At 48.3% G+C, this 25,585-nt stretch overlaps 1 protein-coding gene across 10 annotated transcripts in view; it reads left to right on the top strand.

Moving 5' to 3' along the window:
* adgrl2a (adhesion G protein-coupled receptor L2a) overlaps nt 1-23,411 on the top strand; it is a 905,078-nt gene extending 881,667 nt beyond the window's left edge. For 7 of the 10 annotated variants that reach the window (XM_069939357.1, XM_069939363.1, XM_069939356.1 and 4 more), the window contains 3 exons: nt 6,399-6,495; nt 16,488-16,616; nt 21,275-23,411. In XM_069939357.1, the coding sequence (XP_069795458.1) occupies nt 6,399-6,495; nt 16,488-16,616; nt 21,275-22,020 (972 nt within the window). In that variant the 3' untranslated portion in view covers nt 22,021-23,411. The remainder of the gene's footprint in view (nt 1-6,398; nt 6,496-16,487; nt 16,617-21,274) is intronic. The other 3 variants (XM_069939367.1, XM_069939364.1, XM_069939366.1) reach the window with 2 other exon arrangements.
* Nucleotides 23,412-25,585: the final 2,174 nt, after the last annotated feature.

Here is a 25,585-nt window from a genome sequence, read left to right as displayed (position 1 = left end):
GATTTTGATTTTCCCCTAATTAGCCGCCCTGTCTGTGTTGAGGTCCTTTTTGTGTGTTAGCTACTGGGATGTCAGATTGCAATTAGGTCTGGGTGAAGCAGGCCGTTCAGCCCATTTTATCTTATTCCTTTCAGGTTGACTATTCGGCATTAAATTGATTTCCCTGCCCTTGGGTGGTTTGATAGTAACTTGACTGGTTTATTTTCAAGTAAGCCCCCTTCTCCCTTTAACAGTGTCCAGGCATCATTCTCCTTCTCCCTCTCATAGCCAATAACATCAGCCAAAGGAAAGATGTTAACTTCAGTCTCTAGATGTGAATCCTGAATGAGGAATTGATATCCAAACTTTCAAGTCTTTCTTGCAACATTCAAGGTCATTCAACCTTTTGGTTTGAGGCTGTGGAGGTCCTCCCATCTATCCTGTTCCACCACTGAGTACCCTGTAACCTGTTCTCTCTCTCTCTCTCTCTCTCATTAGTTACCAGGTAATATCACTGATTAAACTAAGCTGGTGACTGCTACACCTTTCATTCTAACTCTGCATCCGCTCTCTTTTAACCGCCACGGTTGGCATAGCAGTTAGCGCAATGCTGTTACAGCGCCAGTGATCGGGTTCGGGATTCAAAACCTACACCGTCTGTTCTCCCTGTGACTCTGTGGGTTCTGCTCTCCTCCCACCATTTGAAACATAATGGGTGTTGAGGGTTAATTGGGTGTGATTGGGTAGCACCGGCTCATGGGCCGAAAGGGCCTGTTACCGTGCTGAACGTCTAAATCCCCAGTCAATGTGAAATGAGGCTAGTCCTGTTGAATGTGACATCAAACTGAGGCTGCAGGACCTTAGAATCAAAGAAAACAGAAAGAGGCCATTCAGTCCATCTAGTCCATGCCAAACCATTATTCTATCTTGTTCCACTGATGTGCACCCATTTCATAGACCTCCATACCCCTTCCGTCCATGTACCTATCAAAATGTTTCTCAAATGTCAAAATTGAACCTGAATTCACCACTTCAGCTGGAATGTCATTCCACATTCCACCACTCTGTGTGAAGAAGATCCCCCAGGTATTGCCTTTAAAAATGTTGCCTAACTCTGTAAGCCATGTCCTCTGGTTTGCATCTCACCCAATCTCAATGGGGGTGGGGGGAAACTTCCCAGTCTATCTTCTTTGGCTTGGCTTCGCGGATGAAGATTTATGGAGGGGGTAAAAAGTCCACGTCAGCTGCAGGCTAGTTTGTGGCTGACAAGTCCGATGCGGGACAGGCAGACACGATTGCAGCGGTTGCAAGGGAAAATTGGTTGGTTGGGGTTGGGTGTTGGGTTTTTCCTCCTTTGCCTTTTGTCAGTGAGGTGGGCTCTGCGGTCTTCTTCAAAGGAGGTTGCTGCCCGCCAAACTGTGAGGCGCCAAGATGCACGGTTTGAGGCGTTATCAGCCCACTGGCGGTGGTCAATGTGGCAGGCACCAAGAGATTTCTTTAGGCAGTCCTTGTACCTTTTCTTTGGTGCACCTCTGTCACGGTGGCCAGTGGAGAGCTCGCCATATAACAGGATCTTGGGAAGGCGATGGTCCTCCATTCTGGAGACGTGACCCATCCAGCGCAGCTGGATCTTCAGCAGCGTGGACTCGATGCTGTCGACCTCTGCCATCTCGAGTACTTCAACGTTAGGGGTGTAAGCGCTCCAATGGATGTTGAGGATGGGGCGGAGACAACGCTGGTGGAAGCGTTCTAGGAGCCGTAGGTGGTGCCGGTAGATGACCCATGATTCGGAGCCGAACAGGAGTGTGGGTATGACAACGGCTCTGTATACGCTTATCTTTGTGAGGTTTTTCAGTTGGTTGTTTTTCCAGACTCTTTTGTGTAGTCTTCCAAAGGCGCTATTTGCCTTGGCGAGTCTGTTGTCTATCTCATTGTCGATCCTTGCATCTGATGAAATGGTGCAGCCGAGATAGGTAAACTGGTTGACCGTTTTGAGTTTTGTGTGCCCGATGGAGATGTGGGGGTGCTGGTAGTCATGGTGGGGAGCTGGCTGATGGAGGACCTCAGTTTTCTTCAGGCTGACTTCCAGGCCAAACATTTTGGCAGTTTCCGCAAAGCAGGACGTCAAGCGCTGAAGAGCTGGCTCTGAATGGGCAACTAAAGCGGCATCATCTGCAAAGAGTAGTTCACGGACAAGTTTCTCTTGTGTCTTGGTGTGAGCTTGCAGGCGCCTCAGATTGAAGAGACTGCCATCTGTGCGGTACCGGATGTAAACAGCGTCTTCATTGTTGGGGTCTTTCATGGCTTGGTTCAGCTTCATGCTGAAGAAGATTGAAAAGAGGGTTGGTGCGAGAACACAGCCTTGCTTCACGCCATTGTTAATGGAGAAGGGTTCAGAGAGCTCATTGCTGTATCTGACCCGACCTTGTTGGTTTTCGTGCAGTTGGATAATCCCAGTCTATAACCCTTGTCATTTAGTACACAAGCCTCCGAGCTGATTCACTTTTGATGCTCGTGTCAACGGCTCGGGCCTGTGCTCCAGGATCTGGCTTTTCAACACAGCACCATCTGGAGGTCCCTCTCCCACAATTGCCGGTGGTGGGGGTGGGGGGGGTGGAGGGGGTGGAGGGAAGCACTTCATGCAAGGGAGAACGTCCTCCAAGGCGCGCTCCTGACATCATCCCCTTTGCAACTTGCGACCTGAGTGTTCACGGTCTCGCTCCCAAAGTGACTTCTTGCTCTCGCTTGGCCGAGGGGATGGCGCTCCACAACTTGTGCAGGCCTGCATTTCTTCTCAACCCCATGAAGTTCATTGATGGAGCACAGCTCAAACCCATTAGCACAAAATATCTCCTCTCTGGGAAAAAAAACACACACATACACTTTCCCTTTGAGATATGCAAATCATAATTCAATCTAGCATCTGAAATATGGTAGCCCTGTGTTCCCTTGCTTGTCTCATTTAAAATGGCAAATTATTATTATAGTTCCTTTGAGGCAAATACCTCGTAGAAATCACAGTGCGCTTGTAATGAATATAATCACTTCACAATTTTGTGTCTAGCTGCTAGATTTGATTAAAAATATATCCAGGAGAATTCTCAGTCTATCTACTTCGTCGGTTACCATGCTCATTGATCAGGGCTTGTGGCCATTTTGATTCAGGAAGCAAATTCCTGAATTCTTCAGGAAACATTGGGATTGAGTCAAAGTTGGCTGTGATTATGATAATCAAGTGAGCAGTGGCGAGTTAAAATGGACATGGCCCACAAAGGTTCGCTGCACACTTCAAGCTGTTGATATGGATTTTGAGCCGGAGGTCTTCATCAAAGCATAGGCAGTGATCCTACAGTCCTGGACAACATTTCTCCGTCAGGCAGTAGCACCAGTAACCAACTCGACGATTCTCCCTTCCTTTTCAAATGCCCAGAGCTAAGCAAGGAAGTCAGCAGATGCCGGGGTCGAGGACAGTAAAGTGCCCAAAACTGTGGGAGAATCTCAGCAGGTCACGCAGTGTCCGTTGGAAGTAAAAGGCAGTCCACATTTTGGGATTTCTGGCAAAGGGCCCAGGCTTGAAAGATTCATTTTTAAAAAAAATCAATTTAGACGTTCAGCACGGTAACGGGCTATTCTGGGCCCACAAGCCTACGGTGCCCAAATACTCCAATTAATCTTCAACCCCGGTATGTTTTGGAGGGTGGAGGAAACTGAAGCACCTGGAGGAAACGCACGTAGACACGTACAAACTCTTTATAATCAGCACCGGATTCGAACGCGGGCTACTGGCGCTGCAGTGACGCTGTGTTAGCCAAGCCACCCTTAAACATTGACCGTCTGTTTTTATTCCCTGTGGATGCTATTTGGCCTGCTGAGTTTCTCCAGCCCCCACTGGTGAAATGCATTTTCAGAAGCTTGCCCGACTGCTTTGACCTGTCTTACAGGCAGCGAGGAAATGATCCATATAAACCAGAGAACTTTACAGCACAGAAAACAGGTACTTCTCATCAGTACCAAACTATACTGTGCCTAATACCACTGTCTTGCACCTCGTCCACCCTTCCCATCCATCTTCCTGTTTTAATTGAGCCCGTATTCACCACTTCAGCTGGCAGCTCGTTCCACGTTCCCACCACCCTTGGTATGAAGAAGTTCCCCTGAATGTTCATAAGATGTGAGGCTCTTTTGGGTACCTTGAGGATCTGGTCTCCTCAGGTGCTCAGACACTTATTGTTGAGGTCTGGTTACCCGAGGCAACACACGCAATGCTGCCGCAAGACAATGCAGGCAGGAAATGATGTTACTCTTTCACATGTCCCAGCTGAACAAGAGGCTCAAATTTTACTGGGTCACCCATCTCGATGCTTCTCTCATTTGGCAATCTCGTTTAGTCCCAAGCTTTCATACTTGTGTATTCGAGAGTTGCGCTACTGGTCTGCATTTTTTCCCCTATTACCCCACTTGCAGTACTTCCTCCAACCAGACACTATCAATATCAAGGCCACACAGTTGGTGTAGCGGTTAGTGCAACACTGTTACAGCACCAGCGATTGGGACCAAGGTTCGAATCCCGCACTGTCTGTAAGGGGTTTGTACGTTCTCTCCGCGTCTGTGTGGGTTTTTCCTGGGTGCTCCGGTTTCCTCCCACCCTTCAAAATGTACAGGGGGTTATAGATCAATTGGGTGTCATTGGGCGGCATGGGCTCGTGGGCCGAAATGGCCTGTTACCGTGCTGTATGCCTAAATTTAAGTTTAAAATATCCACCTCCAATTTCCAGTAAACTCCCTTTCCCCCGCTTTCTCTCACTTCCCCTCATCTCTCTGACTCTTTTTTCCCTTTCCCGTCACCCACTCTTTCCCTACTCCAGCTCCCCACCCACTTCCCTTTCTCCTATCAGAGGAGCCCTCTGCTCCCTCCCCCATCACCACTCAGCTTCTTCCCCTTCCCCCCCCCCCACCTCTATCCACCGATTCTGTGAAACTCTATGCTCCTCCCCCTTCCTCCAACCCGCCTCACCCACTTACTCGGGCATGTCCCTGATTCCTGGCCGCCCTGGCCAAGGGCTCAGGCCCGAAACGTCAACTCCCTGTCCCTTTCCAGTGAAACTGCTGAGCTCGTTTTTCCAGTACTCTTTGGGTTGCAACTCCTCCGCATTCACATCCTTCCCCTGTTCCAGACACACACCCCTCTCCCCATTCTCTGCAGTCCCTCAAGTCTGGCTTCTTGGCATTTAACAGCTCTGGAATTCGCTCCGGCCACCGCCTTCCTTCACAGCGCTTCTTAGAACCGACCTCTTTGTCCCAACTTTTGGCAGCTGTAAAATCTCCTCTGCGTCTTGCTGTCAGATCTCATTGGATAGTGTCTTCAGAGGCTGGTACATAATAATGGTTACATCCCAATATTCACTTCTAAAAGAATACAACTTCCTTTCGGTCAGTCTCCAGTGAAAAGAAAGAAGTTATTTTTACCCGATGCCAGTCTCCTCGGATTAGAGTGGATACATGAGTTGATTGTATCCTCTGAATCAACATTATCCCTGATTAACTGCACAGGGAGTATTGTGGATTCACAGCTTCAGTTATCGTGAAGAGCTAGAGCGACGTCAACTTGCTAGAAAGACTGTTCACCATTGTTATTTTCTCTAACATTTTAGTAAGCATTCCTGGGTATTGGAATTCCTCAAATAAGACTCAATTTGTTTTCAATTAAAGATCAATTTTCAAAATGAAGAAACCAGGACAGGATAAAACATTTATAGGATGATCGCATAATTATTGATTAAAAATTATTTTTTTTTAAAAAGCATTACTTGGGATAATTGTGGTCCCTTCACTTCTGGAAGTTGTGAAAGGTTTTCAGCGGATGGTTGGATGTGCTTTAACTCTCTAAAGCCACCTTGTCCAAGTTTAATCTTAAGGCAAGACTTAGCAAATACCCTGAACCTGAGATGGGTCTGGATCGGGGTATGCTGCCAACCTGAGGCCGGGCTGGCAAAGAGAGAAACATGTGGCAGGTGGAATATCACGGAAGTGTGGTCAGGGAACCCAGCGGGAATCCGTTCAGAAGGCAGGACGCTCTTTAGTGCAAAGCCACACGCAAGTCTCATTCCCCCCCCCATCACCACACAGCCCCCCCTCCCCAACCACCCCTCCGAGCCCACCAAACGGTCGCTGAGTGAGGAAGCGTTGTGCCCCATCGAAGTCCACCTTGGGATCCAGTGCTTTCGGAAGTGCCTTAAAGTGCTAGCGAGAGAGGGACTGGCCACTCCTGACTGACCAGTGTCCATGTAAGTGACGACAGTAATGAAGCGACATCAAGCAGGGTCCCCGTCACTCATCCCGTGTCAAGACTCATTCCAAATGACATGTGAAGTGGCCTATATTTTTTTTTGCTCACCCAAGCCTATCTGGCCTATTTGCAGAGTCGTATTAGAAGGATGTGGAATGACACTGTGAGAAAACAATCAGAATCTTCCTTTATCTCAGGTGAAATCAACAGCACCTCAACACTCAATCAAGGTCAGTTCCTGGGAGTAAAGCAAATATTCACAAACAATAATGTCTTTGGGAATGTCATTTGCTGCCTGTTCTAGTATCTGGCACGGAGCTCTGTAAAAACCACACAGGCCAAGAGTGCTTATAAAATATCTATTTTGGAGTCGAAAAAGACGGAAAATTGGCACATTTTTTTAAAGGAAGAGAAATAAACACCACTTCTTTTCCTGCTCTGATGTTGGACCAATCCTGAAACAGAACAATGTAATGGGTTGCAGGATCAATGGTGAGATGGCAGATAAATGTGATGAGTCAGATTTATTTTGCAGGGGTGGGGGCTGGTGAGTTTATCCGGTGGCTCAGGAGAATCGTTTATCCGGTGGCTTAGGAGAATCCAGGTTTCATCTTGCTAGGAGAGCAAGCTAGGAGAAAGGAGGCAGTGGAAGTTCCTGAGGGAGAGACCGTGGGCTTGGTGGGAGGGCGAGAGGGTGGCGTGGAGTCCGGGTTCTCGCCGCCAACGGCTGTGCGCGCTGGAGGCCTTGGTGCCAGGTCACCTCTTGTCCTATGGTCCGTGTGCTGCGGTCTGTTGAAGTCTCTCCCCCCCCCCCCCCCAACGGAGAAGAAAAAGACAAGAGTGGACACATTTGTAACAGTACAGAAGGGAGCTTAAGTCCTGCTCGCACCTCTATCAGCATTCAACCGTCTCAACCTCTCCCTGCCGCAGTTGGGTGACTGAGTGTCTGATGTATTGGATGGAGAGTCTCCAGAATGAAGCTACCTAAAGATTCCTCAATCTGGTCAAACTGGGTAGATTCTCTGCTAGTCAGAAATGGTTCATTAACTGATCGCAAAATAATCTAATGCTTTTGTCCCACACAGCAGGGAAATTTCCTCACTCCCAATTCCCTACTTTCCCATCAGTTCCCAACCCATGAATCCAAACACAATTTCCTTAATCATGAAAACGAAATGAGCAAACATCCGTCAATTGCAACAGTTCTGAGCATCTCATCATGGAAGAACTTTGGAGCAGGAGTAGGCCCTTGCATCCAGCATCAGGCCCAAGGGCTCATGTCCTCTTCTGCGTTGGTTACTCATCAGCCCCAATCATTCCAACATTGAAAATAGTTATCTCCTTCATGAGTACAGTACCAAATGATCTGGCCTACAGACTCCTGACTCTGAGTCGCGAGTTCCAGAGATTCACCAACCCCTCTGAGAAGATGATCCAGCCACCGTGAGCTGTGGGGCGATGTTACGGGCACTGTGGCCCTTGGGTGGATGGGCTTGTTTTGGGAGAGGGGCTTTCAATGGAAGAGTTTAGAATTTTAAAGTGTTTTGACAGAAGGGAAACAATTTCAACGTCAAGGAGGTTAATGACATGGACTTCAGGTGGACCCTAGAACACAGATCACTACAGCACATACAGGCACTTTGGCCTTTGATGTTGTGCCGACTTATATATTCCTTAAAAAAGTGCTAAACCCTCCCTACCTCATAAACCTCTATTTTTCTTCCATCCATGTGTCTATTAAATGTGCCTCATGTTTCAGCCTCCACCACCATCCCTGACAAGGCATTCCAGGCACGCATGGCTGTGTTAAAAAAAAGTATCCCTGATGTCTCCCCTAAACTTCCCTCCCTTCACTTTGTACACGTTCTCTGGTGTTGGCTTTTCCTGCCCTGGGGAAACAGGTGTTGGCTGTCCACCCTCTCTATGCGTCTCATAATCTTGTAGACCTCTATTAAGACTCCTCTCATTCTTCTACAGGGATATTCCATTCCAGTCACTGAGAGAAAGGTTTGCACCCTGTGGAATTTATTGGCATTCGGGTACTAGATATCATTATCACTCTCCACCCCAAAACTGTCCCGTCTCCATCAATCTTCTCAGGGCACAACCAAGGGCAAGGTCACCTAGCTTTCCGTGATGGTATAACCCACGTGCTGAGGAAATAATGGGAGCAAGGGAGACGGAATATGCATCACTCTTGCACGTGGCCTCTTCCTTTCAGGAGTGGTCACCTGACTGAGGAAGGACAGGAACAAAGAGCCAGGCTATCTAGAATGTGGTCCTTTAATCTGCATGAACGTGGAGAAATAGCCAGGGAGGCTCCACCTCTCCACTTCTACAACGTTTTGCAGTCGGTCACCTGACTGAGGAAGGACAGGAACAAAGAGCCAGGCTATCTAGAATGTGGTCCTTTAATCTGCATGAACGTGGAGAAATAGCCAGGGAGGCTCCACCTCTCCACTTCTACAACGTTTTGCAGTCCACCATTGGGGACATAGACTATCCAAGAGTATACCACAGGAGCAGGCCCTTAGGCCTACAGTATCTCCTCTGAACATGATGCTGAAGTTAAACAAACTACTGCTTGCCTCCCTCCCCTGTATGGATTTAGAATGTTAGAATCCATTTGGAACCTCTTACATCTAGGTGCCCATCTGGGAGCCTCTTTTGTTCTATCATTGAACTGCTTCCATGACTATTCCTGGTAGCCCATTCCAGGCACCTACCAGTTTCTGTGTGTAAAAAAAACACAACCTGCACATCTCCTCAGCATGACCAAATTGCACATATAGTTTGGCAATATCAATATTGTTAATTAAATTCATGTCCTCTGGTAAAACATTTTGATCCTGAGAGAAAGATTCTGTCTTTCTCGCTAAGCCTCTCATAATTTTACAAACTTCTATTAGATCTTCCCCCATTTTCTGATTATCCAGAGGAAACAACCAAAGTTTGTCCGACCTCTCCACACATCTCAAACCCCTCAATCCAGTGGTTTGCAACTTTTTTTCTTTCCACTCACATCCCACTTGAAGTCATCCCCGTGCCATCGGAACTTTTTGATTATTAAGGGATGGCTTCAGGTGGGATGTGAGTGGGAAGAAAAAATTTGAAATCCACTGTTTTAATTGTCCCTCATTGACTCGTTATGTGCACGGTTTCAGAATTCCAAAGGAAATGACAATTTTTCTCAAGCAAAATATTTCAGTAACCTTTGGGATTCACAACCTTCCCTTCCCGCCCACATCCCACCTTAAGCCATCCCTTACTAATCGCAGAGCCACTGTTGGCATGGGGATTACTTAAAGTGGGATGTGAGTGGAAAGAAGGTTGAGGACCACTGAGTCTAATCCAAGCAATGTCCTGGTAAATCTTTTCTGCATTGTTTCCAAAGCCTCCACATCCTTCCTTCCTGTCATGGGGCGAACAGAACTGCACACCAGTTCTCATGAGATTTATATCTGGCTGCTCAAGCTGAAGAACAATAACGAGTTTATTGTCATACACATTGTACAAACTAGAGCAATACAGCCCAGCGCAGGCCCTTTGGCCCCTGATTTTGCCGACCCATATCTTCCTTCCTAAAAACAAAGTACTAAACACGCCCGACCCCATAACCCTGTTTTTTTTTCATCCATGTGTCTGCCTAAGAGTCTCTTAAATGCCCCCAATGTTTTCACCTCCACCACAATGTACATCTCCCTGAAATTTTTACTTGCTGCAGCCAAATAGGGGCTTGTAAGTAAAAGCTATAACAGTAAATTAATTGAATTAACTTTAAAAGCAATAATAACTGCATAAAGATAGATCATAAACATTCACAGTATGCAAATCAGGGACTTGCAGTCGAGCAGACTGTCCTTTCCTTTCGGAACAAAGAGCCAGGCCATCCAGAATGTCATCCTTTAATTGGCATGAACGTGGAAAAATAGCCAGGGTAGCTCCACCTCTCCACCTGGGAGCCTTCTCAACCTCTACAATGTTTTGCAGTCCACCACTGGGGACATAGACAATTGAAGAGTACAGCACAGGAGATGACCCTTTGGCCCACAGTATCTCCTCTGAACATGAGTGAACTGAGGGGAGGTTCAACAGCTTGATCATTGTTGGAAAGAACCATTTCTTGAACCCAGGGGAGTTGGTTTTCAGGCCGTTGTGCCTTCAGCCCGCAGGGAGCAGTGGGAGGAGGTTGTGGCCAGGAGGCTGGAGGGGTGGAGGGGGGTGTCCTTTAAGAAGTTAGCTAACTGACTGTCAAGGAGGTCTTGGGCACCCAGTTGATATTGAGCTGCAATTGTGTGGTGAAATGACATAGAACATTACAGCACAGTACAGACCCTTCAGCCCTCGATGTGCCAACTCATATATTCCTATTTTTAAAAAAGTACTAAACCCTCCCTACCCCATAACCCTCTATTTTTCATTCAACCATGTGCCTATTCTAAATGCCCCTAATGTTCCAGCCTCCACCACCACCCCTGCCAAGTCATTCCAGGCACCTACAACTCTCTGTGTAAAAAACATATCCTTGACGTCTCCCCTAAACTTTCCTCCCTTCACTTTGTAGAGATATCCTCTGGTGTTTGGTTAAAATTCATTTTCTGTCACACATTTATTTGTCTTGTTGCACTGGTCTGGACTAAACTTGTGGGTTTTTACATGATGATGTATCTTAAGTACTAAATGTAGGTGGGTTTTCTGATGAGGATAGATTGGACAGGTGAAAGAATGTGGAACATTACAGCACAGTGCAGGCCCTTCTACTCACAATGTTGTGCCCACCAAGGTAAACGAATGGTTGGGACACGTGAGGGGCCTTGACAGGGAGGTGGATGTGGAGAGGACCTTTCCATTTGTGGGAGAATCCAAGACTGTTTAAAACTAAGAAGCCATCTACTTAAAACAAAAAAAAAATCGCATGATAATGCGATTCATGATAATGATAATGGAGGATTTGAGAGACTTTGGAAGGCTCTTCGCCAAAATACTGGGGGAGGCAGTTTCTGATTGTTCCAGAGGTAGAGATTAGATAGATTACTCGTAATAGGCAAGGGGGTAAACAGTGATTTTTTTAATGGACAGAGGGCACAATCAGAACAGCCATGATAGAAACATAGAAAACCTACAGCACAATACAGGCCCTTCGGCCCACAAAGTTGTGCCGAACATGTCCCTATCTTAGAAATCACCCGTAGCCCTTTATTTTTCAAAACTTATACCTATCCAAAGGTCTCTTAAAAGACACCATCATATCCACCTCCACCACCGTTACCGAGAGCCCATCCACGCTCCCACCGCTCTTTGCGTTGAGGGGTAGGTTCATCACGGGCTTAAAGGCCTGCAAGATGCTAAAATGTTATATCTTTCAGACCAGAAGTTATTCAGTCAGTTTACAAGAAATATTTTCTTTAGCTCCTTTTTATTCATTGCAGCTACTTCATTACCCCTCTTGAGCTCCTCATCTGTGCTTTACTAAACTGTCCCAGAGACCTCATTTCGGGTGGATTGGAGACACGTGGGACAGAATCATATACCTGCCCTCAAAAGAACTTCACTTAAGTCAGTTGGGTTGTAGCTATAACTTGACAACCCTCAGCTCTGGAGACCCAATTTTTAAAATCCATCCTATTAAAAATAAATGTTGAAATCGTCCCACGTGGTATGTTCAACTGGGTTATAGTTAATGGGTGATGGTCTAATAATTCAATCAATTCTATTCTGTTACCTTAAAAGGGGTGACCTTTATGCAGACAAAATGGGGTTGGGCCTAGTGTAAGGTGTTCATCATTGACCCACTGAATGTAACTGAGCAGGGAGTGTCCTGCTACTGGAGACTGTTGAAGAGATCCCTTGGCTCCAATCAAGAGAAATTATAAGATCATAGGAGAGAGGAACCGATTTCGGCCCATCGAGTCTGCACCACCATTGGATCATCCGTAATTACTTTTCCCTCTCAAGTTCCCCCCCCCCCCACCCCCACCTTCTTCCCATAACCTTTGACACCCTTACTAACCGATCAACCTCTGCTTTTAGTACAACAGCTTCCCCACCGTAGCAAATTCCACAGATTCTCCACCATCTGGATGAAGAAATGTCTCCTTATCTCTGTTCTAAAAGGGCGTCCTTTTATTCTGAGTCTGTCCCCTCTGGTCCTTGACTCTCCCACACGATGTTCTTCACTGAGTGGTTGTTGAGATTATACAGTGCTGTTGCAGGAGGTTTTATTGAGCAGAAGACTGTAAGAGCCAGGAGACGGCCACCTGTCCTGTTGCGCCCTGCTCCACTTCTTGGTAAGGACACAGCTGATCTGGCTTTCGGCTCAGTTCCACTTGTCCCCAATAATCCTGAGTTCCCCTATCATTCATTCATTGATCTGTCCATGCCTTGAATACATGCAATAAGGCAGCCTTCATTGGATGGAGAAATTCCACAGATTCACCACTCTCTGGGAGAAGCAGTTCCTCCACCTCTGAGATGTGGATATTCCTGGCAGGAGTGGCATTGATTGCCCATCCCTGGTTATCCCAGCCGTGCAACCCCTTCCCGGTCCTCTCCCCAAAACACGCGTTCAATGCCTCGGGCCGGGGAAAACGAATTCTGCGCAGAATGAGAATCCAAACCAATCCAGATTTAAATCGACAAAAGATGCTGGAGAAATTCAGCAGGTCCCACAGCGTCCATAGGAAGCCAAGATGCATCCCCAACGTCTCGAGCCTGAGCCTTTGGTCTAGGGAAGAAGGGGTGGTGGTGGGGGGGGGAGGAGAACAAGTCAACAGCCAAGAGGCCATCGGTGGACACGGATTGGAGGGTGAGAATTGATCGGTGGAGGGGATAGAGGGGAAAGGGAGTGAGAGAGACAGGACTAGAGGAAAGGAAAAACAGGGATAGGAGAAGGGAGAGATGGGGATGGAGGTAGATGGTTTACGGAAACTGGAGAAGTTGATGTTAATGCTATCTAGTTGGAGAATGCCCGTCTTTACTCAGGAGGTTGTGGATCTTTGAAATTCTCTACTCCATCAATACTTAGGAGTATGACAATTAATTTTAACGTAATTTGCATAAACACAACGTACAGGTGCTTGCTTGCTTGCTGCCGCCAAACATGTATTTTTGTAAATAAAAGCAACCCAGTGCCTTACCAAGCTCCAAAGGCGAGTGCGGAAAAAGCAGAAGGAGCCCCTCCTCGTTGGGGTGGCCCTCCAAGGCACTCACCATCCTCACTTGGAAATATATCACTGGTCCTTCTCCATCACTGGGTCAAAGTTCTGGAATTCTCCCTCCCAACCACCTCGATGGGTTCGTCCACGCCTCGAGGTTCAAGAAGGCAGCTGCTCACCACCTTCCCAGAGGAAATTAACCGTGGGATCGTTCAAGTGATGTGAGATAATATTGCATTTATATAAGACTTGGTTGGACCCCACTTGGAATATTGTGTTCAGTTTTGCTCACTTAACTCTGTGGATGGTTTAGAGAGGGTGCAGAGGAGATTTTCAAGGATGTTGCCTGATTTGGAGAGCAGGCCTCATGAGGATAGGTTGAGTGAACTTGGACTGCGGTTCTTGGAGTGATGGAGGATGAGGGGTGATATGATCAAGGTGTGCAAGATAATGACAGACAGTGATGATGTGGTTGGCCAGAGGCCTTTCCCCCACCCCCCGGGCTGAAATGGCTAACATGAGGCGCCTTTGTTTTACGGTGCTTGGAAGTAAGTACAGGGTTGATGGTAAGTTTTTCCACACAGATACTGGTGGGTGCATGGATTGCACTGCCAGCCATGGTGGCGGGGGCAGGTGTGATGGGATCGTTTAAGAGACTATTGGATGGGTATATGGAATGGAGAAAAATGGAACGTGATGCAGTAGGGAGGTTCAAGGGGGTTGCTTGAGTAAGTAATTAAGTCGGCATGACACTGTGGGCCAAAGGCCCTGTAATGTGCTCTAGATTTTTATGGTCTACGTTTGAAGTGGGTGCTGCCATACTACCACATTCACTGAAGTCACGGTTGATCTTCAACTTCAAGGCTACTTTCCTGCCCTGATCCACTTTGCGTCCAAAAATTGATCTTTCACTGGAGCACAGTAAGCAAATGAGACTCCAGAGCCGTCTGTGGTTGTAAACTCCAAAGTTTCAACACTCTCTGAGTGAAGAAATGTCTCCTTATTTTAGATCTGAACAGCCAGTTCCCTATTAGCAGAGAATATTAGAACACTACAACACAGAATCAGGCCCTTCAGACTATTATTCTGCCTGGTCCCATTGACCCGCATCCAGATCATATTCCTCTGTACCCCTCCCATCTATGCACCTGCCCAAGTCTTTCTCAAATGTCAAAATCAAGCCCACATTCACCACTTCAGCTGGCAGCTCGTTCCACATCCCCACTGCCTCTCTGAGTGGAGAAGTTTCCCCTAAACCTTTCACTCTTCACTCAACGGAAAAAGTCTACTTGCCTTTACTCCATCTATACTGCCTACAATTTTGTGAGCCTCTTTGAAATCTCCCTTCATTCTCTTAACCATCTAGGGTATAAAGTCTGAAGCTGTTTAACCTTTCCCTGTAACTCACTTCCTCAAGTCCCAGCAACATTCTTGTAAATCTCCTTTGCGTTCTTTCAAACTTTATGGACATTTTTCCTGTGGGGAAGCGAGCAAAATCTGCACACATCACTCCAAATTCGGGCTCACCAATGTCTTCTGCAGTAACATCCCAACTCCTATACTCAATAACTACACACAGGTGTTGAAGGAACTCAGCAGGTTATGCAACGTCAGTTGGAGGCAAGGATAGAGAGCATAGAACTATACAGCTCAGATCAGGCCGACCCATACATTCCTTAAAAAAAAATGAAAGCTCTGTGCCTAAGAATCTCTTAAATGCCCATGATGTTTCAGCCTACACCACCATCACCGGAAAGGCATTCCACAACTCTGTACAATAAGCTCATCCCTGATGTTTCCCCTAAACTTACCTCCCTTCACTTTGTACATATGTTCTCTTGCGTTGGCCTGGTACAAGTTATGAACCCTTGGTCAAGTTATGAGCAAAAAGCTTAAATGGAAAGGTAGGCTGGGTGGGGTTTAGTTTCTTTTACAATCTCAGTTTTCAGAGATTTCCCCACTCCTCCTTCCCCCCATCCCCCCCCCCTTCTCATTTTATTTTCTCTCCTCTGATGCTTTGGGAGGTTAGGGTGTCAGTGAAGTATAAATTACTGGTGTCCAGTGTAGGAAGTAAACCTCAATGATTTGGTCAGGTCAACCCCGCACTGGATGAACTCACCGATCCATCTGGAAGGGAGGGAGTTTCAAAAGATGAAGGACAGTAAGGGATAAGGGGACATCTTACTTGGATGATCCAGGTCAATGGCAGATGCAGAAAATCTGAAATAAAACCTGCCGGAGGTCAAGCAGGGTTTGGGGGTGGGAGGAATTGTCAAGATTTCAGGTTGAGACGCCGCATGAGAGAGGAGAGAGAAGGTGGACTGAAGAGAAGGGGAGGGATGAGCCAGTGGGTTATTGGTGAACTGAGAAGAGGGGAAGAATGATGGACAGACATGGTAGGAGCATGGTTTTCAAGGCAGGAGGGCAGGTCTCAGAGAATCCCCATCAAAGGTCAGCAGGGATCCAGAAGCCGACGCTCACCTTTGCAGTCAGAACAGAGATGATCTACAAAGTTGCCATCCAATGTCCTTTTGGTTTCACCAAGGTAGAAGAGACCACATCATGAAGAGGGCAGACTCGACGGGCTGAAGCGCCTCGTCTTGCTCCTGTGTCTTACGGTCTCCTCACTTGAAGTGCCGCCAAGAGCCAAGCTTCATCATTTGTTGCTGAATGCCTCGTAAAAATGAGAAGGGTTCTTCTGCGAGCAGACAAACAGGTCCTCCCTAACATTCATCAGGCCGGGTAAAGGGCCCAATTTGCAGAGCTCCTATTTCTTACGTCCCTGAGCATGTGACGTTGAGGCTACGTTTCAAAGCCAAGCTCTTCCTGTTAACTCTTGGACTAAAGGTCCTGTGTTTTTTTTTCCAGGAGGGGAGGGAGGGGGTCTTCCTTCCCTGCCCCGCTCTGTGAGGCAGCAAATGTGTTTCAACTGTACTTGCTAAATCATAATCAGTTTTTATTGAGAGAGGTGCTGATCTGTGTTCGCACGTCTGTGTTTAAAAGATTTGGTGACAGATTAACAACGGAGAACTTGAACTGATGCATCTTTTTCTGTCTTGTTGCTTTAGGGATGACAGGCAATTATCTACTAACAAATCCACTTCTGCGGCCCCAGGGTTCTAATAACCCTTATAACACCTTGCTTGCGGAAACTGTTGTCTTTAATGCCCCGTCAGCTGACGTGTTTAGCTCACCAGGTGTGCTTCCTTGACTTTTGTACAGAAATTGTGTTAACACACTTGCTGGGTCATGCTCTGATGGGTTCTGGCAGGAAAGTTATGAAGAACTTATGTTCGGAGTTACACCGGAAAACGTCACAGGGTTGGGGGGTGACCCTTTAAAGCGGGATCTCTCCTGTTCGTGCGAGTCGGTCGAAGGGGATTTGTGATTTAAAGGGAACCCACTACTTCCTCAGCCTCACCCACCCACACCGCCATTCTCCACACAGCATCTTAAACTTTCCCTTCCTGCACACTCCTTCCCCTTTTCATTCCACCACTCCTTTCACCTCATCCCACGGAATACCTCCATCCCCTTTCCTCAATGCCCCACCAACCACACTGTTCACCCGCCCCTCTCCTCCACCGCCTCCTCCCCTCCTCACCCCACCCCATCCCTTGCAGCCTCAGTTAGCGGTGATCTCCGCAAGCAAGCCATGCCAAATCTCAGCCTCCAAGCTTCCTTGACAGGACCTGCAGGCAGCTTCTTGGCCAGGGCTGGACAGGAGGGTGAGAGGCAGGGGGTGCTGGGGAGCTGGCGTGATGGGTCAGAAGCCCCCCTGGCCTTGGGGAATCAGGGGGAGCTCTCCCACCGTCACCACCTCCAAGCACGAGGAAACAAGCTTCAACCCTTGCATTCCATCTTCTTCAACGGACCATTGGGTGAAGTTGAAGTGTTTGAGACTGGGCTGAAGAGAGCACCCTCTCCAACCCCTTAAGGGAAGGGAACAATGAGGACCCCAAGATGGCTGTCTAAGTTCCTCTCACTTAAACCCTCCCACAGCAGTAGACTTTAATCGAATACCTAATGCCTGTTACAGTTCTGGAACATCAGTTCTATAAAGATCTCCACTGGGATTAGGTGGCAAAATGTCTTGATGCCAAAAGTTAACTTCAAGAGCTAGAGAGGGGAAGAGGGAAAGGTGTATTTTAAAAGTGGTGTGTTGTATCTAACGTAAGTTTTCTTTTCTTTTCACTTTTTCCTTATTGCTCCCTCTCTATGCACCCCTCTAGTGACCTACAGAGAGACAAGTATGGGAGTCAAACTTAACTTTGCCTATCAAATGTAAAAAAATAATTCTGGCATGCTTGTTTTTTAATTATTTCATTTTTTTTAATTTTGAAAAATGAGGCATTTGGCGAAACACAATTGGAGATCATGGATGAGGTGCAGGGAGGCGGAGGTTGGCTAAAAATTGGATGGCGGTGGAGGAACATTCGGCGAGTGGCCCAAAGGGCATGGGTTGCGCCCCCGCGTTCCCTTTGGAGCTTTGTCCATTCGGACAGCTTCTTTGTGGACGGCCCCGAGGGTTGGTCCCAGCTGCCCCAGAGAAAGTAGGGGGGCTCGTGGTTGGCAGACTGGATCTACGTGGGGGAGGCTCTGCAGTTGGTGGGGGGGGGGGGTGGAGGTGGTTGTGGGAATCCCAGAACAGAGAAGAGGACTATGCCCCTACTCTCCATTTGAAGTAAGGTTAGCACCGGGCGGAGGGTAGTGGAGGAAACAGGGCCTCAAAAAGCAGGACCAACAAGAGCCTCAATACATGTCCAAGCGTCAGCTGCCTGATGCAAAAGGAGAAGGCCCTTCCATGGGTATCATAGAAGAGTGGGATGAGCATTCCAGCATACGGATAGGCAGCGGGGAGATTGGCTATCCAGGAGCATACCAGCAGGGACGATATCAGGCAGGATCCCTCACTGTGCACCTTCACCCACATTGCTTGACTGAAGCTTTTCTTTGAGACAGCTGGTTCCAATCCTTGCAGTCATGGCTCCCCTGCCAGAAAATGCCTGTCCAAGCCATACTGGCAAAGCGGATGCGCTCCTCCTGGGCGGGTCACTTTGTCCCGATCGCTCCTTGACCAGTTAGTCCATAACCTCTAATCTTTTCCCCTTGTTGCCTTTAGCCCCCTCACTCCAAGACTCTTCATTCCTTGACTTCTCAGTCGTGATCTCTCCCCGGCCCCTCAACCCTCTGGCCCCTCAGGCCATGTCCTCTAAGCCCTGGCCCCCTCACTCTTTCACCTTTTAGTCGCTGATCCTTAATTCTTGCATCCCTCACCCTCCCCCCACCGTCCCCTCACCTCCAGAGCCCTCACCTCTCACTCTCTGACCTCATCCCTTTACGTCCTGGCTCCTCAGCCCCTGGCCCTTCAGCCCCTAACTCCAGACCCCTCACCCCCTAAATTCCCTCCCCCCCCACTCCCTTAATCCCTGGCCCCTCACCCACTGACCCCTCACTCTCTCTTGACCATCATTCAAACCAGAGTGGCCAGCAGGTTAGGAGCTGGGGTTTCACTCCCTGCAGAACAGGTGTGTGCTCTTCCATCCTACTTCTGTTTATGTTGGGCCACATGCTGGCTGCTTTCTGTGTCTGTACTGAAGCTGTTGTGAAACGCCTCACCGTGACACGACCCAGTTGTCACCCCACACCGCCCTCTCCCCCTACCCGAGCTCGGCTGGTCTTCCAAGAGGTCAAGAGCAACCGATACTCCCCTCACACTGCCCCCACCACCACTCCCTCCCACTCCCCCCACCACCATTCCACTGACAGGAACTTCAGAGTCAAACCCAAACATTGGCCACATTTAGTCAGTTGCTTTCCCCACTCCTGCCACTCCTCTGACCTCTGAGACCTCTCTTCTTCCCCTTCCCCCTTTCCTCCTCAACCACTCCCGAATTCCCCCTGAGAAAGACGGGTGGAGTGAGACCTTGCTGATCAGGAGAGGCAGCGTCAAGGCCACATTCTCGACGCCGAAGCCACGAGAGGAAGGCCCAGTGGGCATGTGGCCAAGGTCACCGCACTCCCTTCCTTCCTTCGACCCCAGCCGGGAATCAGAAGTGATAAAAGGATGCGCTGGGAATGCTCAGCAGGTCGGGCAGCATCCGTGGAGGTGGGGGGGAAAGGGAGCCAGTTTTGAGGGATCAATGGCCCGCTTCCCCGGCCTCCAGTTCCAGACCCCCGGGGTTGGGGGGGGGCTTCCATCCCCCCTGTGGCTCGCCTCCCAGCACCCTCTGCTCTTATTCCTTGCTCTGATTGGTTTGCTGAAATGTCACCTGATCCTTCTTCATGCTACAGTGATCATTCTGCTTTCTTTTGTGTATCAGCTACTCTTACAAGCCTGAGCAGACAGACTTGATGTGAATTGCCCATGTGAGTCAATGCAGTCTCTGTCAATAGTGTGTCCAGCTGGTGCTAGCATCTCCCCTGTAGCCCGAAGAGGATAACCATTCTGTGTTTGTCGTGCTTTCTTTGTGCCTGACCACACTCCCTGCCCCTTCCATCCCTCACTTTTGCTTTCCATCGTGACGTCTTGTTGCAACAGGACTGTGAGATAGTTTCTTTTGCCTGCTGGTTTTCATTTGGTCCATCCATTTGCACTCGTTCTGTGTAGGTGCCGCGTTTTATCTTCCCCTCACCCCCTTGACCCTTGATCCCCCAAATCCCAAGTTTGCTTTCAAGGTACTTCAGGACAGAGCAGGCTCCGCATTGCGAGAGAGAGAGAGACCACCAGACTCTGGAATCTGGTGCCGCCAGGCGAACTCAGTGGGTCGAACAGCGTCAGGGATGGTTGGGCTGGAACTCTTCACGGGGACACTGGCGACGTGGCCACCCTGGTGAAGGGTTACTGCCCAAAACGTTGCCAGTTCCTAATCTTATGCTAATGCTGTTCGACCCACTGAGTTCGCCCAGCGGATTGTGTTGGCCCTGCACCACCGCTTTCAGTGGCTGGGAGTTCAATCTTTGGCCCCTGCCATTCTGTGGGGTCACGGGCAAATGATCAAACACTGCAGGTGCAGTGCACAAACTTGCTGGAGATCAGCAGGTCATGCAGCGTCCACGGGAAGTAAAGGGTGACCCAATGTTTCAGGCCTAGGCCCTTTTGTTAGATACCTGGAACAATAGGTCTGAATAAAAAGGTGGGGGAGAAGAGAAGGGAGGAAGGGGAAGGAGCGCAGACAGGTAGGTGGATACAGGTGGGAGGGTAGATGAGAAAGAAACTGCAAAGTCCACAGGCATTGTTGAGTGCAACACATAAAGATGCTGGACAAACTCAGCAGGTCACACTGCCTCCATGGGAGGTGAAGGACAACCAAGGTCAGGTCTGATGAAGGTCCCAGGCCTGAAATGTTGATTACCCTTCACTTCCTATTGGCTGCTGCATGGCCTGTTGAGTTTCTCCAGAACTTTTTTAGGGGTGTCGCATGTGACAAGGGCAGAGAGATAAGAAGGGGAGCTCTTGTGATAGGAGAGGGAAAGAAGGTGGGGAGCTGGAGGAAAGGAGGCAGAAGGGTAGGGGAAGAGGAGACTTGGGGAAGAGGTGGGGGGGGTCACCTTTCACTTCCTCTGGATGCTGCATGACCTGCTGAGTCTGTCCAGCACATTTGTGGACTGCGTTCGACCCCAGCGTCTGCATTTAACCCAACACTGTGGGCGCCACCTTTGCCATTCTGTCCTGAATTACATTCAAAGGGCTTGTAATTCTGTTTTATTTCCCCTCCCGGAGGGTTTCTTTGGAGACTGAAGCAGAAATTAAGGCAGGTCGCTAACACTTGTGTGTTGTCTTTTTTTCTTCAACCTTTGACCCCCCCCCCCCCACCCTTAACCCAACCACCCACCTTCTGTTCTTCTTTCCCAGGCCATTCACTGAACAATGGACGAGATGCAAGCACAATGGATACTCTACCACTTAATGGCAACTTCAATAACAGTTACTCGATTCAGAATGGGGATTTTGGCAGCGGAAGCGTACAGGCCCTGGACTGTGGGCTGAGCCTGGGGGACACGGCCTTCGAGAAGATGATCATCTCAGAGCTCGTCCACAACAACCTCCGGGCCGGAGGTCTCAAGCCTCAGAACCCCGACCGGGGTCTCTCCGTCAAGAGGGCAGCCCCCGGGGGCGGGGGGAGCAGCAGCGAGGACGACGCCATCGTGGCGGATGCGTCGTCCTTGGCGACCGGTGAGGCCCGGCAGCCGGAGCTCGAGGCCCCCCTCATCCCCCAACGCACCCACTCGCTCTTGTACCACCAGCAGAAGAGGGCAGCAGAGCCCACGGCCGACCCAGCCTACGCCCCGGAGCCCGACGACCCCCTGCAGTCGCCCAACAGAGACTCCCTGTACACGAGCATGCCCAACCTGAGAGACTCACCGTGCCTTGAGAACAGTCCAGGGCCTGACGAGGACTTGTCGCCTTCCAAGAAGAGTGAGAATGAGGACCTTTACTACAAGAGTATGCCCAACCTTGGTGGGGTCAATCAACTCCAGACGTACTATCAGATTAGTCGGGGCAACAGTGATGGATATATTATCCCAGTTAACAAGGAAGAATCCATCCCGGAAGGGGACGTGAGGGAACGACAGATGCAACTGGTGACCAGTCTCTGAGGCACAAACTTGTGAGAGACTCAGTGAGAGAGAGAAAGAGAAACTAAAAACTAACTGACCTCTTCTGGAACCAGCTCTCGTTGACCTGGACGGGCAACGCAGTGACTTGTGCTTGTTGACGTGCAGGGAAAGCAAAGAAGCTGGCTCCTGCTGTGGGAGGACTTTTGCGAAGAAATGCACTCTCTCGCTACGCAGAAATTATTTGCTCCATCACAAGTGAGACCAGGCCCTTTGGGGGCCCTCGGCTCCCATCTCAGTGGGACAGTCAACTGCAGCAGTTTTGAGAACAGTCGTGTATATAGTCGCACCTTGGCTTTCTTACCCCCCCTCCCCCTACCCCCTTTCTTTATCTCCCCATCCTCCATTCTTGCAGTCCACCACCACCCCTCTCCCCTCCCCAATCCAGGCCCCACGCTCAACCCCAGCCGCGTCGTCACACAAGGAGGTGGGGGAGGAGGGGGGAGGGGCAGGCCTTCAACCCAGAGGAAGTCGTCGGAACTACCTGAATGCTCCAGGGAGCCACTGCCGATCACAGGACTAGATTTTCTCTTTTTTTAAAATCGAGAGTCGTTGAGTTTCCATCCTTTGGAAGGGCAGAGATCCATGTCGGCCTCTGAACCTCACATTCACTCAGCTGTATAGTTACCTGTTCTCATTGAGAAATGGCAAAAGAAAATATATTTTGTTGTAATGCTCGGTGTAAAATAAATCGAATACATTGTCAGACCTAAATATAAGAGAATTTTAAACAGAATACATTTGATGAAAATATTGTGTGAAGCTCCCAATTGCACATATGATAATATGTGGGCTCCTTCTTTTGTTGATTGTGCAAATTTAAGCCAAACGTCTTTTGATTTTTTTTTACTGCATTAATATCCTCTCCTTTTTAAAGAAAGGTTTCTCCCTGTTACCCCTCACCCTCTACTCTCCAATGAATCATGCTTTTAATGATTTAAACTTTGGCCAAATGAGTTTTGCTCTTTAATCTCGAAGTAGCTAAGTTACCCCTGTCCGTTCAAGCGGGCTGAGAGAAGGCTTCCTTTGTTTCTCACCTCAAGATCCTCGACAGGGTAGGGTGGGGGTGGTATTGGAAGGCGCTTGAATTAGCATCGCAACAACCTTATCCAGCCCATCCCAGGAGGAGGTTGACCTCTTGGACCATCCGCAGAACTTTTTTGCAAAGTGTTGTCCCTCCTTCAGGCGTCGAGAGTTTATTTATTTATCGTGGCCAGCGTTTCAAGATTTGATTGCTCCCAGGAAAGACTTGATATACTTCAGAATATCATTTTTGTGTGTTCCCTGTTAATAATGGGACCCTTGCCACTAATGTCTGATGTAAAATTTAACACATCTTTGACAGTAAATAAATGTGACAATTTTGCAGATAATCCATTTGAGACAAGTGTCTTTATTCTCTCACACGTCAACTTCCAGGAAGGGGCAAGGGTCACTCAGCATTGAGTCACGCCCTGCGAAGGGGTTTGGATCAACATTTTGAAGTACCTCTGAGGGATTCGGAGAGCCGCAGAGGATAGAACCGGCCCTTCGGCCTGTCTCATCCATGCGAACCAAGGTGGCATTCTGGGTTGGTCCCATTTGCCTGCATCTGGTCTGTCCTGTTCACATCACTGTTTGGCCTACTGAGTTTCTCCAGGGTTTTTACGTCATTCTTGGCGTCTGCAGACTCTCGTGTTTTACCCCAGTGAAAGATGGGTGTGTTGAAGTCAAATGAGCAGAAAATATATTCCATAACCAAGAATAATGTAGCAGAACATTAATGAAAATTGAATTGTGTTTATATTGTCATATACAATTTACAGATGCAAAGACTTACGTTCCATAAAATGCACTAATAAACTACAGCTCGGTACAGACTCTTGAGCCCTCAATGTTATGCTCATATATTCCTTAAAAAAAGTATTGAACCAGTGGTTCTCAACTATTTTCTTTCCACTCACGTACAACTTTAAGTAAACCCTATGCCATTGGTGCCCTGTGATTAGGAAGGGATTGCTTAAGGTGGGATATGAGAAGGAAGGGAAGGTTGAGAACCACTGCTCTTGACCCAATTGTTACTGAAATATTTGGCTTGAGAAAAATTGAGATTGGCCCATTTCCTTTGGAGTTCTGAAACCGTGCACATAATGAGTTAAGGAGGGATGATTAAAACAGTGGTTTCAACTTTTTTCTTTTTACCCCATCCCACCTGAAGCACCCTACACCCAAATTGACCTGCAACCCCGTAGGTAGGTGGGAGGAAAATGGAGCACTCAGAGGAAACTCACACAGGCACAAGGAGAACATCCTCACTGGCTGGTGTGGTAATGGCATCGCGCTAACCCCTACGCTAACAATGTCGCTCATACACATCTACCTCTCAGCCTCGGACATGCCAGAGAAAACAATCCAAGTTTACCTGAGTAAAACACGAAAGCCTGCAGATACTGTGACTGAAGTAAAACCACAAAGAAACTCAGCAAATCACACAGCGTACTTTATCATCTTCTTTGGCTTGGCTTCGCGGACGAAGATTTATGGAGGGGTACTTTATAGAACAAAGATAAAGATACACAGCCAACCTTTTGGGCCTGAGCCCCTCATCAAAGTAGGAGCCTCCAGCTCTCTTCCCCCCAACCTTCCCTCTCCATTCACAGAGTCATCCCCTTTCCCCCTGTTTGCTGGTGTACCCTCCCTCCCTCATCCACCTATGGGACTGCGCTACTTCCTTGCCCCTCCCCCCACCACCATTTTATTCAGGCACATTATGCTCAAATTTTGATGAAGGACTCAGGCCCAAAGTTTTGGTTATACCTTTGACATATCTCTCCCCATATCCCCTCCCCTCCAAACATCTTAGCGAATCTCTACCAATCCTTTTCAATGCTTCCCCATCATTCCTGCCATGGGCTGACCAGAATTGCACACAGTATTCCGAGTGCAGCCTGGCTGAAGATTTGTATTGGTGCAACATGACCTCCTTACTTTTATACCCAATGCCCTGCCCACTGAACCACAGCAAACCACACACCTTCTTTACGCCCCTCTCCACCGCGAGGCCACTTTCTGTGGACCTGGACATACGGATCCCGCAGCACATTAATGGAAAAGAATCACTCAAAAGAAGAAAGAAATGTATAGATATAAAAGAAAGAAAAAACAAATATTCATCGTTGGCCTGTGATACAAAACTTGTGCGTCAGTAATGCAGACAGATCTTTGGTGATCTTGAACACAAATTATAAACTGCCACTCAAAGGCCTGTCTGCATATTCTTGCCTTCCAATATAGTTACTGAATATTTATTTATCCATGCATCTTTTGCACTTATCATCTCTTTTAAATAAAATTTAATGTGTTCTAGTTAATTTATTTTTAATGTCAGAGATACAGCACCGTAACAGGGCCTGCCGGCCCACGAGCCTACGCTGACGAGGGGTGAACGTACAAACTCCTTACCGACAGCGCTGGATTCGAACCCGAGTCGCTGGCACTGCAACAGCGTTGCACCAACCACTTTGCTAACAGCCGCCCTGTTGCCTATAATCTACTTCATCCATTCACA

The sequence above is a fragment of the Narcine bancroftii genome, chromosome 5, assembly GCF_036971445.1.
Source record: "Narcine bancroftii isolate sNarBan1 chromosome 5, sNarBan1.hap1, whole genome shotgun sequence".
NCBI lineage: Eukaryota > Metazoa > Chordata > Chondrichthyes > Torpediniformes > Narcinidae > Narcine > Narcine bancroftii.
Note: the sequence above shows the minus strand (reverse complement) of the source record. Positions and strands in the feature narration are given on the sequence as shown.